Here is a 23007-nt window from a genome sequence, read left to right as displayed (position 1 = left end):
TTTACTTCCTTGTATTTGTTCTTAAGTTGTTTGTATTCCTCAATTTGCTTCCAGATAATAATGGCGAGAAATTAGGAAAAAATTGAAGCAACTTTTGGCTATAATACTAATCAAGTTACTCTTGTTTCGAAGGGTTAGCATGTCAAGGACCCACTTTCATTAGCTCAAAGTTATGAGATTGCAGATATGGAGCATTGCTCTTGGCAGTAAATTGTTGCAGCAGCTGTCGTGTTCCCACATTTCACAGGATGTTATTTGCACATTGTGTATAATTGGGAGTTCTGCACTTCATGAGCAAATTATCACAGTTAATTGACCTTGCCTGTTTGAAGCTTATCATTAAATGAAATTACAAACAAAGGTTGAATACTCATATGAAGGAACCCCTATTATTGACTTTGCATTTGTAAGTCCTTTTTTTTCTCCACCATGCCTTTTTCTTTCATTTATTTTCACTTTCCTTTTGGAGATAGTCCCTCCAACATTCACTGTAATTTTGTTTTTCTTTCTGAGAAACTCTTATACAGAGCATGCCTCTTTAAGTATGAAGTAAATTAGTTTGATTAAATGAGAAAAATTCGCTGTGATCATGCTCCTATAAAATATCGCCTAGAAAAGATATTTCAGCATTCATAAAAGTGACCTTGTGCTGTAACTATTCTCATTTTGGTCTTATCATAAAAGTTTGAATGTGTCAGAATTGATCTCAGTAAGAAAGGAAAATTATTTCAATTTATAAGTGACACTAGGGTAATCGAAGTCAGGGAGATTCAGGTAAAATGGAATGAATCCACAGGATGACTTTATGGTAAATATATCAGGCCAAAACACAGAGAACATGAATGAATGAAACACAATGAACATGATGAGAATAGCCTATTATGGCATACTCAATAGTGAGATAAAGAAAGAGGGAGAGGTTTTTATGGGTTCATTCAAATAAGATGAGGGAGAAAGTTTGCCTGAATACTGTTAGAAGTTTGATTCTCATCCCTACAAAGGGAAAATCAGCAGCATGCTACAACAATCACTGAAATGTTGATTGCTGATGCACAACAAGACCAAATGCTAATTATACCAGGTCATTAAAATGCGCTTGTATAATTTGCCAGCCTATGGAAGTAAATACCTCCGTGGTATTTAATAATGACCAAGAGACATGAAGGAAATTGTTAATTTTGTAGGCTGATGTAAAAATATCCTTTTGTTCAAATTTCACCTTTGTCCCTAGCCTTTCAAAGTATGTACACATTAATCAATGATAATATATTGCCAGGGATAACCAACCAATGGAAAGAACCCAAGAGTTGAACAGTGACAAAGGAGTTGAAAGGCACCCAGGATGGAGGAGTCACAGATACACCAAGATGTAAATAGAGCAATGAAGCATGCAAAGCAATGCCTCATATTCTCTGCGAATGTCTATTTGGCTCAGGGACAAAAATAATTTCCTATTCCACACCATTAGCAGAATCCAAGGAAATAAAAATTATTCCCATAGCGAAATATGAGGGTGCAAGGCAAGGGTGAGGCTGCAAGTACCCAGCCTGACATAGAGATGGCGGTAGTTCTTTGAAAAATATCACTGTATTAGAAAGTATGCAATCTAGAAAACATATATTTCAAGTTTGAAGATACCATGTTAAGTATTTGTTTGGCAGCCATCGATAGTCAACATTTTCAGTGAATTTGTGAAAATTGGTCATCTCACACTAGACGAGCAACGCATTGGTCGACCAAATGAGGTGATTACTCCAGAAACGGTAAAGATAATCCACAAAGTGATACTGGATGAACGTCAACTGAAAGTGCTCGACCTAGCAGACATATTAGGCATTTCAAAAAGTGCCGTACATCGCCTATTAACTGAAAATTTGGACATGAGAAAGATGGGTGCCACGTTTGGTCATACTCGAGCAAAACCAGTGTTGTGAAGATGTTTCAATTGAGTGTTTAGCAAAGTTTCACAGCAACTAAGCTGAATTTCTGCACCATTTCATAACATGGTCCATTACTTCACACCCAAGACAAAAGGTCAATCAAAACAATGGATTCAAAAGGGAGAATCGGCTCCAAAGAAGGTGACAACTGTTTCATCTGCAGGCAAAGTCATGGAATTGGTTTTTTGGGATGCGCGTGGGATAATTTTCATTGAGTATCTTTAAATAGGAAAAACTATCAAGGGCAAATATTATACAAGCTTATTGCAACGTTTGAGCGAAGAAATCAAGCAAAAGCTGCTCCATTTGGCTTAGAAGAAATAGCTGTTTCATCAAGACAATGCACAAATCTGTTATTGCAATGCCCAAATTTCATGAATTTAAGTTTGAATTACTACCTCATGCACCCTATTTGCACCCCCCTTGGATTATGTTCTGTTCGCAAACTTGAAAAAATGGCTCTGTGGTCAAAGATTTTCCAACTGTGAAGAAGTGATGTCAGCAGTTAATGCCTATTTTGAGGAGCAAGACAGTCCTTATCATAAAAAGGATATCGAACTTATTGAACATCGCTGGGGAAAATGTATAGAGCTGAAAGGAGATTATGTTGAAAAATAAATACATATTTTTCCAAAATTTTTGTATTCTCTTTGTTGGGTCAGGTACTTCTGGGAACACCCTCATACTGGCCCTCAGCAAGTACACAGCAGCTGGGAGCCCCTAGCTGTGGATGTTCTCCAAACTTGTGAAATATACCCATGAGTATGGCTAGGAAGCTTCAAAAGAGAAAATAATTTGCTAAAGGAATTCATTTACTTTCCTAATGCACACCATTTCATATTAAATAATGTAGTAAAGCACTTTGGCATTGTCACTGAGACATTACTGATAAATGGACTTAAAGTCAATAAATGAGCTGTCCCAATTTCCATCTACAACACTGACTATTATGGACAAATTAGGTACTACTAAAGAAGTTAAGGGGTCTGCTACAGCATCTTGTATCATTTGAAATTTCCATGCAATACAACAATGCATGAGCATAACACATTGTGACCCTTTTATTTGGACTTGTATTTAAAATAAAATATAAGATTTACACTTAAATATTGCTAAAAATACATAGGTATATCACAAGAGGATTTGATTAAAATATATAAAATTTGACATGAATGTATATAATCTTTGACGAGCAGAGATTGATGTGTCATTTTTACTGGTCTTTATGACTTTTAGTGCACTCCCTAACACTGGGTCTAAGCCTTTATCTCAGTTTGAGTATCTCATCGGTAGCCACTTTGCAGACAATTCTAAAATCTGCGGACAGGTGAAGACGCCAAAAACGAGTCCTTCCCCAGACATAGGCTGGGAAGCAAGGACTTGAGATCCCATGCATAATTCTTGCAACGGCACGCCCTGTGAAGCTTTGGTCTCGGAAACTGCAAACAAGTTGACGCACATCATCCCTTACTTGTTCTTCATTGGAAAGATTCTCCTGTGAATAATAAAGTAAGCCGTGTACTAAGTATTCTTAGACTTGAAGAAAAGCCTTTTTTAAAATAAAGAAGATATAATGGTTCTGAATCTCTATTATCTACATGTTCAATATAATTTTTTTAAATCTTAATTTGTTCATTATTTTACATTACTCGTCATATTATACCTTTCCTATGTATTTCTAACTATATACTCTTTTTTATACACAAACTGTTTCATGTTTATTGCTCAGTTAAACAAATTCCTTTAATCACCTAATATTTATAGTGCAAAAGGAAAAGTTTTATCTTCAACTTATAATTCTTGAAATACTCATTGCTCATGTTTAAAATATATGCAAAAATTTCTATTTCCTAAAAACTTTCCAACAAGAATCATAAAGCAAACAACATAGAAGATAAGCAAAAATTTACAATATTTATCCAACAAAATTATTTCAAAGATAAAAAATTCAAGACTACTTACTACTGGGATCGAATCCATTTCTATTTCTTCTTTAAAATATTTATTTATATATTCCTTCAATTTATCGCTACGTTCCAGCTCCACATCATCTGTGCATTGCAAGCAAGATTTGTGTGAAACCCTGAAAAAAGAATTGTGAAAACATCTCAGAATTAATAACAGAGTTTGTTATAACTTTCACAGCATGTAAAAAATTCAGTTGAATCAGAAACAAGTCAGCTGGATCAAGGGGACAGATGGCAGTTCACCAAATGGTAAATTTTTTATCTTGAATGGAAGCTTAGTTACTATATTAAAGAACCTTTAGTCATCAAGAAAGAAGAATAAGAAAAGAAAAGGTGGGAGGATGTTGGAATGTTAATCCACAAAAGAGAATCAAAACTTTATAAATGTTGGTGCTCTGGTGGTATTTCCGGCATTGATGGAATGCTGAATGATGTTCTACTACAGGTACAGACCCAGGACACAAATATTGATTGGTGGTAAAAGATAATGATATGGTGCCGAGGAGAACACATTGCTCTGAATTATCCTATAATCTTTCCACACAGTGCCCTGCTATCAACAAGAGTCATCCCCCATCATTTAATACATCAATTTTTGCAAAAAAACATCACCACTGAAAATCTTTCCTTCCACCTTCAACAATATCAGCATCAGAATATCATCATCATAAAGCATTATCACTCTACATACTGGAATATCATTTCCAAATCCACATGGAAATTATGAAGTATAATCTTTGGCTTTTACAGGGGTTTGCTGAATGCTTAGGTGGCTTTCAAGTTTCAAAGCAAATGCAATATTCTGAAGCTTAACATTTATCTCATTCTTCAGCAAATGTCTCTTTGTACCAAGGGTCTACTGTAAAATAATGACCACACAGGAAAGCAAAAAATCAAAGACTCGCAGCACTATTACATATAAATTAATTTGCAACATGCAACAACAATAAAGCAAGGCTAAAAATTTGTACTCACGAATTCAATGCTGAAAATATAGCATTCAACTGTTTTAAGGAAGTTTCCTCTTGACCTGATACTCTGTTGTGCAATGAATCAAGGGCTTCATCTAATTCCGATGGCAATAAGTTTCCTGGAGCCTCAAAATGGAAACCAAGGACAGAAAATTCCACCATTATGCCACTTCGAAGCCACTTACCACCAACACCTGAATAAATAAGAAACGTGACAGTTAATAAATTTAACAACTGTAAACAGAAAGGTTGGCAAAACTATGCAACACAAAAAAAGGAACATACTTCGTAGACCATGCTTCATAGATTATTGACAATGCCTACTTTTGTAAAATGATAGCCATATTGACAAAGAGTTCCTACCCTCACATAAGCCTAATGAGGTATCTTACTATAGAGTTAGACATGAGCTCATTGTCTTGGGGCAGCTGCTATCCTTGCCAAGATAGGATAAACCATTCAGCATATATTTTGAATAAACATCAGCCATACATGACTGGTTTTTATTTTAGCTATGCATTTAATGAAGGGACAGGGAACTTCGTTCAGAAGTAACAGCCATTGGCAGAGGAACACATACCTTCCCAAAGCATATTATTCTGAGAATGCCTACATGTTTCTCTGGCACTACTCTAGACTAGTCTTCACAAGGTTTGATCAGGAGTGGTGGAAAAACTTTGATGTGAAACTTGTAGCCTGACTATGAGATTCTGTAGAGTCTGATCCTTCGACTACAGCATAATCATTACTGCTATCCTGCAGTGTACTAAAATCATTCTTAAATATACCTATAACCAAGGCAATGAGCATGGAGATGGCAGCCACCATGCTACTTAAGGTGATTTGAAAACACCAAACCATAGAAAAATGTTGTGTGTTCCGGAAAAAATTCAATTTAGATGATCTTGAATGCAATGGGTTTTTGAGGGTAAAAATATTTGGAAGTGTGAAGTTGCAGTCCTTTTATCTGATGACCAATTTTACTCTTGCAGAAGAGATGCTTATCCGAGAGCTTCTGAAGACAACATTGGCTCATCCTCGTAGTTCATTGCAATTTCATTAAATGCTGGCACATGCTCTTCATATGAATCCACTTCCATTTCCATCTAATCGACCCATGGCATCCACTCTGGTATATTGATCTAAATCAAATACTCTAAATCTTCCTCAGGTGAGGTGGAGTACCTCAGCTCACTTTAATCGTATCAGGTTCAACCACATGAGATCACATCTTGAGGAACAAGAAAAATTTTGCACATTTCACTAAAATTTATTGTGGGATGTCCGGTTTCATCGCATATGTGACATATCTTCAGGTACAATTATTAACAGGAAATGAGAGCCCCTGAAGCATCCATCATTAAGAAATGGCAAAAGAAACACGAGCCGAATAACTCAAATCCCAGCCCTTCTAGCATTTAATGGTTTCATTTGATTGCAATAGTGGGCCTTTTTGGCCTAAATCCATTCCAAACTCCTTATGCCACCCATTCCTGCCTCCCTCGTCACTGTTCTTCGATCTACATCTTCCTTTCTCCTCATTTTTGTAAAAAATACTTTATTTTTTTGGAGATATTTCAACTTATCAGCCATGCTTTCAACACAGTGCATCATGGTTCTTAACTAAAAAAAAATTATTTTAATTATAATATGACTGCGACAAGAGTGTTAAAGGCTTATGTTGATGACACCGTCTCACAATCATTTTATTACAATCAAAAGGCTTTGGTGTATTAACCATGGTTTTCCAATAAGGAGCATTATCACTAACTCAACATTTCTTCCACTCACTAGGAAAGTCCTAAAATGCTAAACACATCAGAGAAGTCCAGAAAAAACTCCAAGCAACCACACTGATTAGTGTGTTAATCACCAATGAAGATTCTACTTAGTTTCAAAATTTAAATATTCCTAAATTAAACAGATAAATGATATCAAATTCCATGAAATGGATTTGAAAATAGTTTAGGATTTACTCCGTTTAATACATAATTTTCAAACTGGAATTCCTTTTGCTACTTAAGCAAACACCAAAATAAAACATATAAGAAAGAATTCTCATTTTCATCAAAATAAAATAATGAAAACAGCTGGATTTTAATTTAAGCAGCTCCTTCAGTAACTGGATGCCAAGGAGAGGTTTATGAACCCTCATGATACAAATTATCAGGCTCAATAATATGAGGCATTAAAATCACTCTGCCTTGGGAGACTAATGATAGTAAAACCAGATTATGGGCACCTACCCTTTTTCCATTCAAGGTCCTTTAGGTGCTTTTTCACCAGTCCACTCTCCCAACCCATTCTGGAAGATACTTCAACCACGGGGAACTCAATGCTGCTGCTCTTCTCATAAGTGACTCCTCTTTCGAGATCAATGGCAATAGCCATAGCTAAGGCCGGGCACTACAACAGAAATATCAAAGTTACAAAGAAAGCATAGCACATGATGTAATTTTAAACAAGAACGGCACAATTTGAAGCAACCATTTCAATGGTTGGAAATGAAGAAATCTGCAAATATTACAATGAAACAGAAAATAGGGCATTTGTTGCCCATGCAGACTGACAGTAGACTGGAGCACTGGAATTTACACATAATTGCTCTTTTCAATTCCCATGGTAAAATATGATGCTTTCAAGGGAGCACCAAGTTTTATGTTTCAGAACATCAATAAAAATTCATTCTTTGTTTCAAGGACAATACCTAAGCTTACATGGGCATCTTTAAATATGTATTCTATAAAACATTACATCATTCTCTAAGCTACAAGTATGCATCTAATGGTCCTACATCAACTGTAATTTTAATAGAAATGAATTTTAAAATAACCTTACACCAATGTCCAAGCTATCTGATTAAGAGATGGAAATGTGAAAAAATAGTGAAATAATCTCTCTCAAATGTTGTCACAATTTTCATTTATTCTCACTCATTGCATTACCTCTTTATATTTCAAAATGTTATAGCATACAGGAATGGTTCTAGAGAATAAGAGTTTGAGCTTTCGTGGGAGAAACTCCAAGACAGTGCTTGAAGAAGAAAAATCAAAATTACTTTGTATGTTGCATTAATCATTTTCCCCACCCAGGTCTCTCTCTCACTCTCTCTCTACATATTTACAGAATAAGTCATATTACTTTTGGGATAGATAGATGAGACGAACAGGTGGTGGTTTCTCTGGCTGGGTTCGAGGGATGAGAGTCTCAGGATAGGTTGGAAGATGATGGCAGTTGGCTCCCAGCCTTTGCGAGGTGTGGATCGTTTGCTAGCGAAACCTCTATAACGTGACCTCATTACGCTAGGTCATGAACCGGTTATTGGGACAGTGCTATGCCATAAATCTTGCATGAAACTAGGCAAAACCAAGAAAGAGACTCATGACATGCTCGAGGTAGCTTATGGTGATAACGCCATCAGTCGATCCGGTGTTTTTGAGTGGCACAAGTTGTTTCGGGAGGGAAGAGAAGATGCTGAAGATACAGAATGCTCAGGACATCCTTAGGCCTCAAAAAGTAGCGAAAATCTTGAAAGAGTGAAGGCTTCGTTGAACAGGGATCACAGATAAAGTGTTTGCATGGTTTCTGATTAACTTGGCATCCCTAAAATTGATGTGCATCGACTTGTGAACCAAAACACGGGGATGAGAAAGGTGTGTGTAAAGTTGGTGCCATGAGTGCTCTTGGACTAACAAAAGGAAACTCACACATCGATCTGCCAAGAGCTTCTAGACCCATATAAAACCCCAGTTTTTACAGGCTACTCTCAAATTTCTGGCACATTTGAGTTTTCTTCCCATTTAACCAATTGTTAAAACACCCTGATTAAAATGTTGAAACCTGAGTCATTAAAATGAAATATTTATTATAGAAAAGATTAATTTTTATTTCTCCTTCAATGATGGAAAAATCCCACAAAGTGAAGACTTAAATTATCTATCCCACCGAGACAGTTCCTTTTAGCACAGTATAATTCACAAGACTAGAATGATTTACATAGAGCACTATTTTATGTATTCTCAGGTCGGAGTCAGATGGTTCATCAGTAATAAGATTGCCTGACACTCACCCTTTGAGCAGCTTCTTTGAACTGTTTTGGTCCATTATAGCACTGCACTTTACACTTAGTGTAAACTGGATTCAAGACCTTAATCCACCTCTTGGGGTGGAGCTCCAAGTAGCACAGAAGGGTCGCAATGTTCTCTTCTGGAAGATCCAAGCTGTTGATGGTCTCGTCCACTGGGATAGCGACTTCGTGGCCTGGACAGCTGACCTCCTTGTCATTACATTGTCCACCTGCACCCCCAGGCTCCTCCCCTCCTGCCTCACCTCCGCCTATCTCCTCGCTGCCTTTCACCCTCTTACCTTTTCTGTCGCATTCGCATGGAACGAACACCTTCTGGAGCAATTTACGAATGGAGTGCCTGTCTAAAGAGTTGCTATATATGTGTCGCTTCAACTCATTCAAGTCTCCATTCTTGGTGATTACATGGAATTCAAACAGCCACAAGAGGGCAATTAGTTTCATCACAAAAACAGTTCAAATCCTCTTCAAATCTTATCAGTTTTCTCCAAAGAATAATGTAACAATACTCTTACTTATTTTGACATCCATTATATGCCACAATTTAAATGATGCCAGAATGAATTTTCTTTACATTGGAATAAACATATATTTAAAAATCATTCGTACAACCAGGTGACTGCAAGATAGACACTTTGGTAATTGATCAGTTTCTTAAATCATTAACAACTCTGCCAACAATATTAGTGAATAAAGGCAATTAGAAGAAAATGTGCAACATTTCGGAATGTATTTTTATTACTAATGCTGAACATTGATGTTCCTCAGTCAAAAAAATAAAATTTTAGGGCAATATCATTTCACAACCTCTTTTTTGGACAATTTTCAACAAAATTCATGGTGCATATACTATAACACCATTAGTAGTTAACCACAGGAACAAGCCAATATAATCAAATGTGGACATACAGTGTCTAAGTTAAAAAAACCATAAAAATGGTTAGTCTGGCTGGAAATTCAATAAAGATGTGTATAAATTCTGATTTTGGGAGGATAGAAATATTACAGTTTTATTGCATAAATCATAGAATTATTATTTTAAACTTTTTTATACATTTAATAGCTATACACCTTACGTATTGACCAGCTGAAACTAGACATACATATCAAACATTGAATGAGGATAGCTAAGGTCCAGATATATTTGATGGCCAGATAGAAAGGTAATTGAGAGAACTGAAAACAAATAAGGCCATGGGGATATGAAATTCCCATGGAATTACTTATAAGTTAATCGGAAGGAAGTTTTTTTGTGGGTTGATTTGTAGCATTTAAGAGGGAAGATATTTGCATGAAGATTTCATTAGATCAGGGTTTGTTCCCATAGAAGGGAAATGCAGCCATTATGTAAGTACTACAAAACAATAAGTTTGATTTTGCACACAGCTAAAGTGGTTCTCAGGATCCTTAATTAGAGGAAGGGGAGGAGGGAAAATGATTACTCAGCCCAGCAAGCCAAAGGTTCATGGTCCAAGTCCCAGTCAAGGAAACAACTTTTCAACTTGGAATCTGTACCCTTCTCATCTTTACTACTAATACCTTAATAATTACCTTATGTTTGTCCTTAAATGCATTTCTATCTCTTTGCATATACACACATAAAATAGCCTTTATACTGAAGGAAGACAACAGACACAAATAAAAAATGCATTAGTCAGGATCCTAGCGTACCCCCAATAACCATTACAAAACTTCCTCTGAAACAAGTTAGCAGTGGGAAGAGGAAAACAAAAAATGGCTTGGTGGGTGTGCATGAACACGGCGACCCATTATATTGTAAGTTTGAACAAGCTGCACGAGCATACTTTAAATGATTGCTATTACACTCAGGCTAATAACACCATAGCATTATGTACCTAACAGAGCTTATTTTAATAACAGCCACAATTATCACAATGAACATAGTTGAACGATAACAGTTATCATAGTTCCCCTTTCAATTCTCACAAAAACTCAGGATAGTGTGAATTTATTTTAGAACGAAATAAAAATATAACAATCAACACAAAAAATTAATCCATAAATAATGTAAAAAAAACTAGCAGTTTCAAAATTTGACATATACCTTAATAACAAAACATATTTCACCAATCAAAGTTTAGTGGAAATACTCACATTTTTATCCAAGAACACATGACAATGAGCTGTTAATCCATCTCTGCCAGCTCTTCCAACTTCTTGAACATAGCTCTCAACTTTGGATGGCATGTTGTAATGGATGATTCCTCTGATATTATGTTTATTGATACCCATCCCAAAGGCAACAGTGGCAATAACGATTCGGAGCGACCCTGGATAGAAGAAAGAGATGCAACAGTCAAGACTTAAAGAGCTGTATCCAATAGATCATTAAGCTTGCTTTGAGTAATGCATAATTGCATCCTTGAACTATATGTTTGGAATTCAAACTTCCAATTGAGCTAATACCATTCATAAATGCCTGCTGGACCTTTTTCCTTCTCGCTGCACTTAAGCCTGCATGGTACGCCTCAGCATTCCATGATATCCTGTTCCTTTGAGCATTACTTTCAGGACGTTCAGCATCCTGTGGCACAAATAAATTATGCATCAATTAAAAATTCAGAAACAAGCCCAATAAATGAAACTGATTCCCTCCTTTACGTTCCTAACACACCCTCTTAATTATTAATTACACCATGCAGCGCAAGGATCCAAATAATCAAATTAAAATAAGGAATTGGTTTCATGCTACTGTCAGTAATAAATTGGCAGACGATATTACGAAGAAGTAATGTGCAATACTCACCCTGAATTGTGTCCGGATAAAAGTGGCCAGTCTTTCACATTCCTCTCTCCGAGTGCAGTAAATGATTAAAGAGCCACACTCCTGGAATCGCTTTCCACTCATGAGGGTGACCAGTGCTTGATCTTTGAAGGTGTCCATGGAAACTGACAGGATTAAATTATTTGGGAGAGGAATGCCTTTGATGATTCCTCTTTCTCCATCAGGAATTTTAAGGTGAGAAGCAATGCTAGATGCAGTCGTCCTGGTTGCCGTAGCAGTGAGTCCAAGGATTGTTTTAACTCCAAGATTTTCACGCAGAATCTGCAATAGAAAGAGGCTTGATTGTAAAATGTCAACAATTTCTAAAAGAAAAAGGATACATACTTTCTCATGACAGCAGCAGAAGATACATATTTGTTGATGTTTATCTTTTTCATTTATAAAAGAGCATGACTACTTACACATGCAGATCACAATGCACATCCACTTGGCAAATATGAGGTCTTTTGATTTGTTTAGCTTTTAAGGTGAACTTTGAAATCACTATCAAATTGATATTTAAGTGGTTATAATTGGCACTGACCCATTTACTCATTAAGTGACATCAAAACCAATTTGGATACTTGTTAATTGAGGCAGGAGAAAAGATGAAAGAACTGGCCATGAAATTACTAAGTATGTTTGACAGACATAATGGAGTGGGAGTACAAGAAAAATCAACAATGACATTTTAGGATTGTTTCAAATCAAGACAAATTCTTATCAAAATAGCTATTCCAGATTTTAAACTTTGAATTCTGAAAATTATTAGAAATAAGCAAGATTCAGTGGCAGTTAGGAGGTAAGGTACATAATATGCAGAGATGCAACATAATAAGTATTTGCAAATTGATGAGCTTATATTTTTACACACTCAATTCTTGTTAAACATTAAACATTTGGCTTAATTTCTTATTTTGCAGATTCTTCTTCTTCAGTCATCAATCCAGAAGGATTGGTTGGCAATAGCTCTCCATACCTCTTCATCATCTTCAGTTCTTAGGACCAACTCCATTCCATATCTTACATGGCCTATTTCACACATTGCAAACCAAGTTGTCATCTGCAGTTCTGCCCTCTCTCTCACCTTTCAGGACAGTTTTCATCAACAACGCATGCCACACCAGATGACCAGCCCATGCGTTTCATCTTTTTTTCAGTGTCTTCTATTGACTGCTCTCTATACTAACTTTCCTCAACACTTCTTGATTCATTCGTCACTCTTATTAACTACTATTTATCTTGGATATCCTTCCTCAGCAACATATCTCAAAGTGTGGATGTGGATTAAAAATTAATAAATAATACCCCATTTCCTCTGAAATGCTGAGGAATATAAAGGCTAATTCTTCCTTCTATTTTCCCTTAGCCCTTCAGCTGTTCTGTGGGCTTTGTCTGTTTCATATACCTTTTCTACCTTCATCATCTGCAGTACTTTTTCTATGCCTTGTTCATTACATATTTTCAAAGTGAAATTATCATTGTCAACAAACATTACTTCTTATGGATCTAATTGCAATGGTGCAATATTTTCCCCATGAAGTTTATCTATGCACTCTTCTCACTTTGCATGAATTTCATGCTTTTGGTTCCATATATTACTTTAAACTTTATACTTAGTATATTTTCCTCATTCTAACCCACTGATAATTTATCCACTTTCTTATACATTATAGCAAATTTTCATGTCTCCGAACTTCATTATGTCATCACCTTGTTTTTCATCAATTTTTCAATGTAATAAGTAAATTTCCTTATCCTTTCTACTGAGTTCTTTCTAGTTTCATGTTCATATACTTTCATTTCCACCCCTACCTTGTCACCACAAATGAACTTAACAATAAGAGGCAACTCTAATATTTTTATTTCTATACAGGACCAATTTTAATTAAGCAAATTGATGTTATATAATTGATTATTCAATACAGTAGAAACAAATAGAACCATATAATTCATACAACAATGGAAATGAAATTCTAGCATGAATTACACTGCATGACATGACTACACTCACCTTGCACACCATCAGGTAGGATGGCCTGAAGTTATGAGACCACTGGGAAACACAGTGAGCTTCATCTATGCAAGCAAATGCAATAGGAGGCAGGTGAGAAAGGAAGTTCCTGAAGTTAATAGTAGACCCTTTCCTTCCTCCAGAGCAACCAACAACAGCTTCTGGGGACACAAGGAGGAAATGCATGCTGCCCTTCTTTATTTGCTCCAAAACCTTCTCCCTCTGCTTTGTTGTCTGGTTGGTGTGCAAGCAGGCTGCTTTCAGGAATGAGGGCAGGCCTAGCACCTGAAAGGAGCAAGGGCCCAAATTGAACATCTCCCCAACTTAACATCAAATACAATACCCTTCATCCATCAGCCCAGTAGTAGTATTTAGGGGAAGCGACCGACTGCTGAGGTCATTTGCGCCATAGGGGATGGACAGGAAAGGATGAAAGGTGGAGAGAAACCCGGCGTTGGCATTAGCCTACTCTTTACGAAAGGTGCTAAGGGGTCCGCAGCTTAACGCCCCATCCGACAGACGGTGTACTCACTCAAAGTGCCCTCCACAAAGCACCTCAAGTAAGGATACCACTGAAAAATATTCAACACTGCCAGGATTTGAACCTGGGGCCTCAGGGTGGGAAGCCATCACGATAGCCACCGCACCAATCCCAATCAGCCCAGTATTGCATCCTCAATTATTCAGGGAAAAAACTGAAAACAAAGCAAAATCACTCGTTACTGGTAGAAAATTAAATATTTCAAAGAACTGTAGGAGATGCTATGACAATTAATTTAACAGAGTCATCGACTGATGAGCATTGACGTGCAAGAAATGCAGTCAAGGCAAATTATCTTTACATTCTGAAATGCCTCCATTTCAGTGTAAATCAGGCAGTCGACTCAGTAAATGTAATTATCTTCTTTGAATTCGTCAAAAGGAAAACACCTTGGTGCTTAAACTTTGGCTTCATTACCAGGGACTGTGTAGTAATTCACTCACCATTTATTTTGACATTGTATGCACAATAATCAATCATAATATCTGGATCTTTTTAAGCCCCAAGATATTCACAGCGTAAGAGAACTACTTGGTGACTTACTTGGTCAGAGCACTTAGCCAGAAATTAAAGGATCCGGGTTTGAATCTTGGTCAAGGCAAAGAATATGTACGCTGTCAAATTCTTGCATTTGACAGGTTTCTTTACATAAGTCATTAAAACATACTCAACTGTTGCCTCAACGGTGTTTTAACTAAACATCCTCATTACTCTGTCCCTAGCAGTAGTTTATCATATTACCATCCTTTACATTTCATAAATTGACTATTGATAAATATAATTAGGTCAACTTTTTTTATCCATATAACTTTGCAAAAAATCAACTACCTACATGTAGGCAATATTTCCCTCCAAGTGGAGAAACATGCTAGGATGCAATATTGCACTTAACAAATGGCCATAATTTGAAAAACCTCATCTGCTACACTATGGCTTAGGAGACAAAATGGACAAGAGCAAAATGCATAGTCTAGAATGTAAAGACTACCAAGCTATTAACATTGTTCTAACAGGCCATCAATTTAGGGTTAGAACTAAGGTACATGACACATGTTTCCGAAAAGGAAACGATAATTCTGCATTTGCTAATCACCTCCTTGGAACAAAGCCCAGATAAAATTTTAGTCCAAAGATTTTACTTCGACAAAGTAAGGGGCCAAAGCTTGACTGCAAAGAGAAATATGAATTTTTTTAAAAATCCTGCAGAGAAGAAAAAAAATTTTTATCAAGTGGAAAAGTGCCTCGATCAGTTATTCATTATGTTCGACTTCCACCACATCACGTCTGAAGCTACTCAAATTGTAGTATCAAGAGGTTCAATACACCTCCCACTCTCCCCTTCTGGACATTGGGAAGTGAGTAGGCCCCATCCCCTCCCACACACCCCCAATTGGGCTTCTCAACCCACGCTCACCCATCCACTTAAAGCCCTTACCCTAAACAACAACTCCCTTCCCCCAAGTGGCACCATACAATCCTGCTCATGGTCATATCCTGTAACCACACCTGAAGATGTGTAGATCTTCCACAATACCAAATTCATGTTATGCTCAATAAAATTTTATTCCCCAGAACACAGTGATTTGTTTTCATTTTGGTTAGATTTTTTGGCAGGAGCCAGAAAGTGGCCAAACTCCAATTAATCCTTGGCTCTGAAACTTTATGACCATCCTCAGCATTTCCAGGATTCTTTTGCTCATATTTACTGACTACTTTCAAGTAAATGGCAAAATTAAAAGCTGAAGAAACGACGAATATGTACTGGTTTGTGTGTATAACATACCTGATCTTCCATGAGAGACACAAGCGGGCTAACTACGAGGGTGATGCAATTTGATCTTTTAGCAAATATGTATGAGGGAAGCTGATAGCAGAGACTCTTCCCGGCTCCAGTAGACAGCATCAAGAGGGTTGATTGACCTGAGAGGATGCGCATTATAGCTTCTTCTTGCCCAGGTCTGAATTCTTGATGGCCGAACATTTTCAAAGTCTCATAAACTTCTTCAGGTGTGTCTGATTAAAAGAAACGAAAAAATAAGGCAAAACAAAAACAAACACTAATGAAATGCAATGATTTAACTAATCTCAGCTTTATTTTTGAAATAAACAATATGTTTAGCATTCCTTAGGTGTAGGAATAGGTGGCAGCATAGCACTTTGGATTGTTATTTAAAAATCAAACATTAAAACTTGGTACGAGTCTTTCTTTCTTTTTAGTAATGGATATTAAAACTTGGATTGAGCAGACCAGTATGTAATTTAGCTAGAGACAGAAAAAAATCAAATGGTTACATTACAATGATTCTGATGAAGTACATTTCTATTTTCCACCAACTGAAACCAACAGAATAAGCTTTGTCAGCTAATTAAAAGAGTCTTACCCATCAAATTCTCCCCATTCGAGAGCTGATAGACTGGTGTTACCTCTACTTTACTAGTGCACTCTTCCATTTCTATTTCAAACAACTGATCCCCATTTGCTTCCTTCTCATCTTCCTGAAATAGAAAAATATTAATTATAAAAATATATTCCACACATATAACTAGCAGTTGTGAAATCCAATCTAGCATGACACAGAGAAAACCAAAACAATTTTTAAATTAAATTTTCAAACAAAACTTCAAATAAAATGCTAAGCAAATAAATTCTTAAGGGTATGGTTTACTGCATGTAAAAGCATTTCTTACAGTGCAAGTCTATGCATGTTCATTTAAAAAATGTTTAATGACTTTTGTATCATATCAAATACAGAAACAAAAAAATCATTCAATGATTCAATGTGATTGGCTTGATTTATTAGAAAGAAAGCTCAATTAACCTTTAAGAAGCTATATTTACAATTCAAATAAATGCAATTATGGTTGACCTTGGACAGTATAAAATCACTTGTGTTCTCGCAACCTTGATATGGCAACTAATCCATGTTAGAAGTCAATCATTCAAATATTTAGGACAATTTCTTTACAGCTCAAAAGAAAGGATTATAAATTACACATACCCAGTTTTAGAAATTATACCAGACATTCCTGGTTTCTAAAATATAAATAATGATGTCCCTTTGATACAAGCCAACCTTGGCAATCACGAAGAACAAATATCTATTATACAATAAAATATGTCTTTGTCTATCAGCTGGATCCTGTACAGTTTCAGAATGGTACACATGGATACAGCCTGCTTGTGAATACCTGGCTGATTTTCAGAAGTCTACTGTGCAGATGGATCTGATCCCTCTGGGATAATTGGGGATGTCATCCTTCCACGAAGGAAGGACATATGTGAACACCAATCTGACTGGGGGAATGAGAAGGAAAGTCAGGGAGGTTAGCTCCTCCACTCAAGCAACTATCCTCACTTGTGCACATCCGCCTCCACAAAATATGCGGTATCCTCAACAGCCAACATTCCAAAGTGAAATCAATGCCATCAAATGACATCATGTGTGACCCTCAGACTTACTCCATCTCTTGTACTCATCACTCTACTCAGCCAATGACATCATCAGCCCGGGGATATGAATGGACTGCCATGGAATGGGAACTATGTGCACATGTGTAAGTACCTAAATATTACCAAACTAAGGCCATCTGATTTGAAACATTACCTAATTACAAATTTCTTGATTTATCCTGGATCTTGATGAGATGTTACTTGAAAAAAAGAACAAATGTGTAACTCACCTCACTCTGCTGGTCCATGCCTCCAATATCCCAAGGATGTTTGGATTTGGCTTTTTTGCACATAATAGCCGCTTCCTCCAGGGTGGGAAACTCTGATACATCTTCCTCATTTTCCTCAACGGGCAACAGCTTGTCCACTGGAGGGTCAAAAAATAACCGATAGTGATCGAGGAGATAAAGCTACACGAAATCTCGAGTCACCATAGAAACCGCAAATGACTAAAAATAGGAATGCTATTCGATTTTAGGACTTTTTGGAGAGGTAAGGAATGGGGAAACTTTTACATCCAAATTTGCCAAGAATCTATGAATTAACACCAAGAAAACATGTCTTCCAACTAATTTAACTCTCTTTGTTTGATTATGTAATATTTTATTTCAAACAAAATTTTGTGGCAAAACAAAAGTCTTTGTTTGATCACGTAACATTTTGTTGCAATGCCAATGCTGAATACTACCTCCTCTATTACAATTAATACTGCATTATTTGAATGAAGCACATGCACTACAATTCATTAAGCCTCAACTATATTTCCATTAAGCAGAAGGGTTTTATTCAAGAAATGCACTATGGATTCTAGAAGTAACCAAAAAAGTATTCAGTCTTATGAAATAAAAATAATGTAATTGCATTCAATGAAAATTCACATTATATACCATTCCCTCCTAACTCCAGATAAGTGATTTCAATGAAAAATAAAATGGACTGAACTGATCCCATTCAGTTCTACATGTGTGTGAATGCATATGCGATTAGACCTGGTGAGTTCACGGAGTCAGTAAAATATGCCCAAGTGTTCCTTCATGGATTGCCTCATAAGTTTAAAATCATTCTATAGACAACCAGGCACTTTTCAAAGCCACTGAAAATCATTTCATCACAAACTTTAATAAAATTCTGATTTAATAGCAAAAATCTGTTCTTGAGAACAAACCACTAGGGAAGCAAACTAGAAAATGTTGGGAAGCAAACTAGAAAAAATGTCAATCCCTGAAAATGGTCCGATTAAATCGCATGGACATGAATGGTGTAGCAGATGCAAGCTACTCAACAGAGAAGAGATTATGATCAAAGTAGTAGGGAGAAGAATTGCACCAGGCAAAGAAGCTTTCACAAGAAGGGATTTGGAGTAAGGATATTAAGAAAAAGCTCGTCAAAACTTTGATATAGGGCGTGGTTTTGTATGGCATGGAAATATGGTCATTGAAGAAGGATAACAGGGATAGATTGGAGGCTTTTGAAATGTGGGTGTGGAGAAGGATGGGAAAGGTGCAGTGGATGGAAATGAAAACAAATGAGGAGGTGCTACGCATGGTTAGGGAGGACAGGAGATTTCTGGAGAAATCATAAGGAGACAGAAAAGATGGATGCAAAGCATATTGATTGGCAATGGGATGTTGAAGAATGCTATTAAGGGGAAAATGTTCAGAAAATGAGGATGGTGTAAGATAGGGATGTTAGATGGAATGAAGGGAGGATGGAGGCAATTGGAATTGAAGAAGGACTTACTGCAGCGCTGGATGTCAGGCTATATTTTACTGGGAGAGGCAAGGGAATGTATCATAATACTACTAAATGGATTAAGTTCTTCCAAAACCTACCTTGACTGGTTGAATACCTTAGCAAGAAATATGAAAGGATCATAGAAAAGTCACCTCGCCACATACCTTTCATACAATTTCTAGCAAAGTGGCCCACATCTCCACACTTAAAACATTTTGCAACATTTTTTCCACAAAGTTCATCACCATTCTTGTTTGACTTTTTCTTGTACATCATTTTTTTGTACTTAGAAAATGATGTGTTTTTCTTTCCACGGGCATAAACTTTCTTCTTAATGTTGATTTTTACAAAATTTTCATTTGCTGCACCACTAGCAATTTTTCTGCAAATAACAGGAAAAACACATTGGTATCAACTGCATTTGTAAAAATTAATATTCATTAACAATTTCATGACTAGATTGAAGTAACAAAATGGATTTTACACAGAGCAACTTCATGAGGATGAAATTAAACCACTAAGGGGAGACATGAACAGTGGATTTAAAAATTATTAGGGCAGTTTTAGTTTGGAAGTACGAGCGGCTGTGCTGGCAATGAAAGACCACACATTAAGTAAAATAGGATGAATTGCAATGGTTTAAACAGATCCTTAGGAACCAAATGTGTGGAAAATTGAAGAAAAGATTTAATGTACTGCCCTTACATTTGCATATAAGTACATGTGCCTCGGTTTCTGCAGACGGATAGATCTTCTATGAAGCGAAAGATGATTGAAAGATTTTTACATAAACGAAAGGAAGAATGAAAGTGTACAATTCCCATATAAAATGATCCAGATTGAAGCGCACAAGAAAGTTTTCTTTTAACAAAAAAATAACATTGACAATCACATAAGCTAAAGTATGGATGGTGCTCAGCTTATAAGTGAAAAAGAAGAAGCTCTTAGTACACATTTTCATTGGAAGGAAAATACCATAAATAATTTTGATATAGGTTATCAGTATGTCTTTTGCCAACAGTGCCTTCACCTGAGATCAACAGAAGGTATGGCAACATCTGTTGGAAACAGAGCACTTAGGAGTAAGAACTTGAGGCAATAAATGATTAAGAACTCACATTTATGGGGATAACTTGAAGCAGGCACAAGGTAGTTAAGTGTTTACTTGATTGAGTCAGTTCAGTTTCATATAATAAAACATTCAATGATTTAGTTGCCAAAGATGTAGCTATTATTATTCAATATGTTAGATGTCATAAAAGAGGCCTCTGTGTTAAAGATATATAACAAGAAAATACAGTGATTGCTTCGGACAAAAGAAATATATTCAGTATGTTAGAAAATTATTTGAACAGTGGGAAATTAATTATTATATCTGCAAAAATTTGAAAACCAAAGATACGATTAAAGGGGGAAATGCATCACTACAATCCCAATGCCAAAAACTATAACATTACAGAGGTACAAATGAATGCATTTGGTATTTGTAAGTTAACAGGATGAAAATAGGTAATTTAAGAAAGTTGAATTTGGGGCCACAATTCTCTTTTACCAAGCGTAAGCACGAATAAAAAACTAATTATTATAAAACTGATTTTATTCCAAGGAATTAATAAAAAAATGCAAGTAAAAAAACATACTTCACCTTTCTAATGCCTTCACTTTACTAGTTTTAGCTTGTTTAGACGTATCTTCTCCATTCTCAGGATTTGCCTTTGAAGAACTAAACGAACAATCAGTTGCCTTTGACAACTTTCTAAGCATAGTTTTCGGTAAGGAAACAACAACATTCAAAGATTCTTTTGTGGCAGCGCTTACATCATATTCAGGATTCAGAGGGTCCCGCTTTTGAATTTTTTCTGGTCTGTGCTCTCTAGCCGTATCACAGTCTTCAGCTTCAATAGATCTGTCGCCAATTTTCTTTCGTTTCATGCATGCCTGAAAAAATGTACTTTTTTGGCTACACTCCGTGTCCGAGTCACTAATAACGTCATCATCAACCTCAGTTTCATGTAATGAGGCACTTTCTTGATTTTCACAATTGGGCATTGAAGATAATGGCTCAGATTGACTCAAGGAATCACTTTCTAGATCTGGAATTCCTAATAATGAATTTCTTTTCACCCATCCATTATTTAACTCCCTAGTTTTTAATGCTTTCGGGTCTAATATAGCTTTATCAATAATACTAATAGAATTTCTGGAGCAATTTTCATTAGATTTAGTCACTTTGAAAGTACAATGCTCAGATGAATGCTCCAATAAGAAATCTAATGTACCTTCAGTTGGTTCAACACGTACAGGTTTTGATTTTACAGAATCTTGGGATGAAAGACTTTCTTGTGATGACTGCATGCTGATATCATTATCTTGCCTCATATGTATGTCACTCTTGGTTCTTTGAGAAAACTTTTTAAGTTTACGAGGATTACGTTTAAGGTTAAACTTTGAGCCACCGAATAACTTCTTCGATAACTGACTGGAAGAACTAGGCTTCAATGCAATGACTTCCTTAAATTCCTGCTTTTCCGACTTATTATTATTTAAATGAGATCCCCAGACATTTAGTTCGTTCTTTAACTGGTGAGATTCTTCATCAGGAGACCTGATACAAAGACTGGATTTAACTACACCATTTAAACTGGCCTGAGAATCTTCAGTTGGCTCAAATGTTAATGACATATTGGAATCACTATTACTATGCTCAAGTCTTGTCGAATATTTGGCACAATTTTTATTCATACTCTTCACATCATCAAAAGTTAAAACAGAATTATCATCTTCCATAAGTAGCATTGGGTCTAAAATTGTTCGTTGAAGATTTAAAGTTTTCATTTTCCAATATTTTCTGTAAGCTTCTCGTATATCCGGAGACGCAGATTTGATATCATCCTTCAGAAAGTAAATAATGAACGCAATTAAACAAATAAAGAGACATAAACAATAACTCGCTGGATTCAGGAACACAAACACTCACCTTTGAAGGTATCCTGCCTGTTGATTTAGTGAATTCCGATTCCCATAGTTTGACTTTTACTTTGTATTTATGATACTTTAACTTAAAAGACGGTTCGTCAAAAGATGCCATGGTGAACTTAATTCATATAAGAAAATTAAAACTTGTTCATTACTTTCTCGGAAGTGGCTATTACATTTTCCCGCTAAATGATATGCTCCAGTGCGCATATCGTACTTCATTTGTATTGCAATGGCGCAATATGCAAATACCAGTATTTTGAAACGAGTAAATGACTTCAAAGAATAAAAAGTGGATATTTTGTTCTTTATTTTCATTTCATTTTTTGGTGAAGGAAATAAAACAGTTTACTTCGTGAACTTCCGGCTTGAATTTCTTCAATGAAGTGGAGCATTTTAATGCCGAAATGTTTACTATTTCATTTGTAACTTATAAATCAATATAGCAGCACTTATTGATAAAATCAATGTGAGCTTTCAATATATATGAATAGTGTGGATTTGTCAAAAGTAAAAATCTTGAAAAATATCTTGTTTTGCCCAA

The 23007-nt window shown here is 36.1% G+C and overlaps 1 protein-coding gene across 1 annotated transcript; it reads right to left on the bottom strand.

Annotated features, from left to right (window-relative positions):
• Positions 1-3002: 3002 nt before the first annotated feature.
• Positions 3003-22283, bottom strand: RecQ4 (RecQ4 helicase). Its single transcript, XM_071588788.1, has 14 exons — positions 21133-22283; positions 19652-19869; positions 17984-18120; positions 16684-16798; positions 16086-16315; positions 13762-14046; positions 11730-12029; positions 11390-11507; positions 11078-11253; positions 8948-9355; positions 7125-7284; positions 4883-5072; positions 3903-4023; positions 3003-3435 (listed from the first exon to the last, which is right to left on the bottom strand). Exons 1-14 carry the CDS (start codon positions 22281-22283, stop codon positions 3205-3207), a joined length of 3840 nt encoding a protein of 1279 aa, XP_071444889.1. The 3' UTR covers positions 3003-3204.
• Between the last annotated feature and the right edge of the window lie 724 nt (positions 22284-23007).

This window comes from Hetaerina americana, unplaced genomic scaffold, assembly GCF_022747635.1.
Source record: "Hetaerina americana unplaced genomic scaffold, ioHetAmer1.1.p SCAF_3, whole genome shotgun sequence".
Lineage (NCBI taxonomy): Eukaryota > Metazoa > Arthropoda > Insecta > Odonata > Calopterygidae > Hetaerina > Hetaerina americana.
This window is presented reverse-complemented; position numbering and strand designations above follow the sequence as displayed.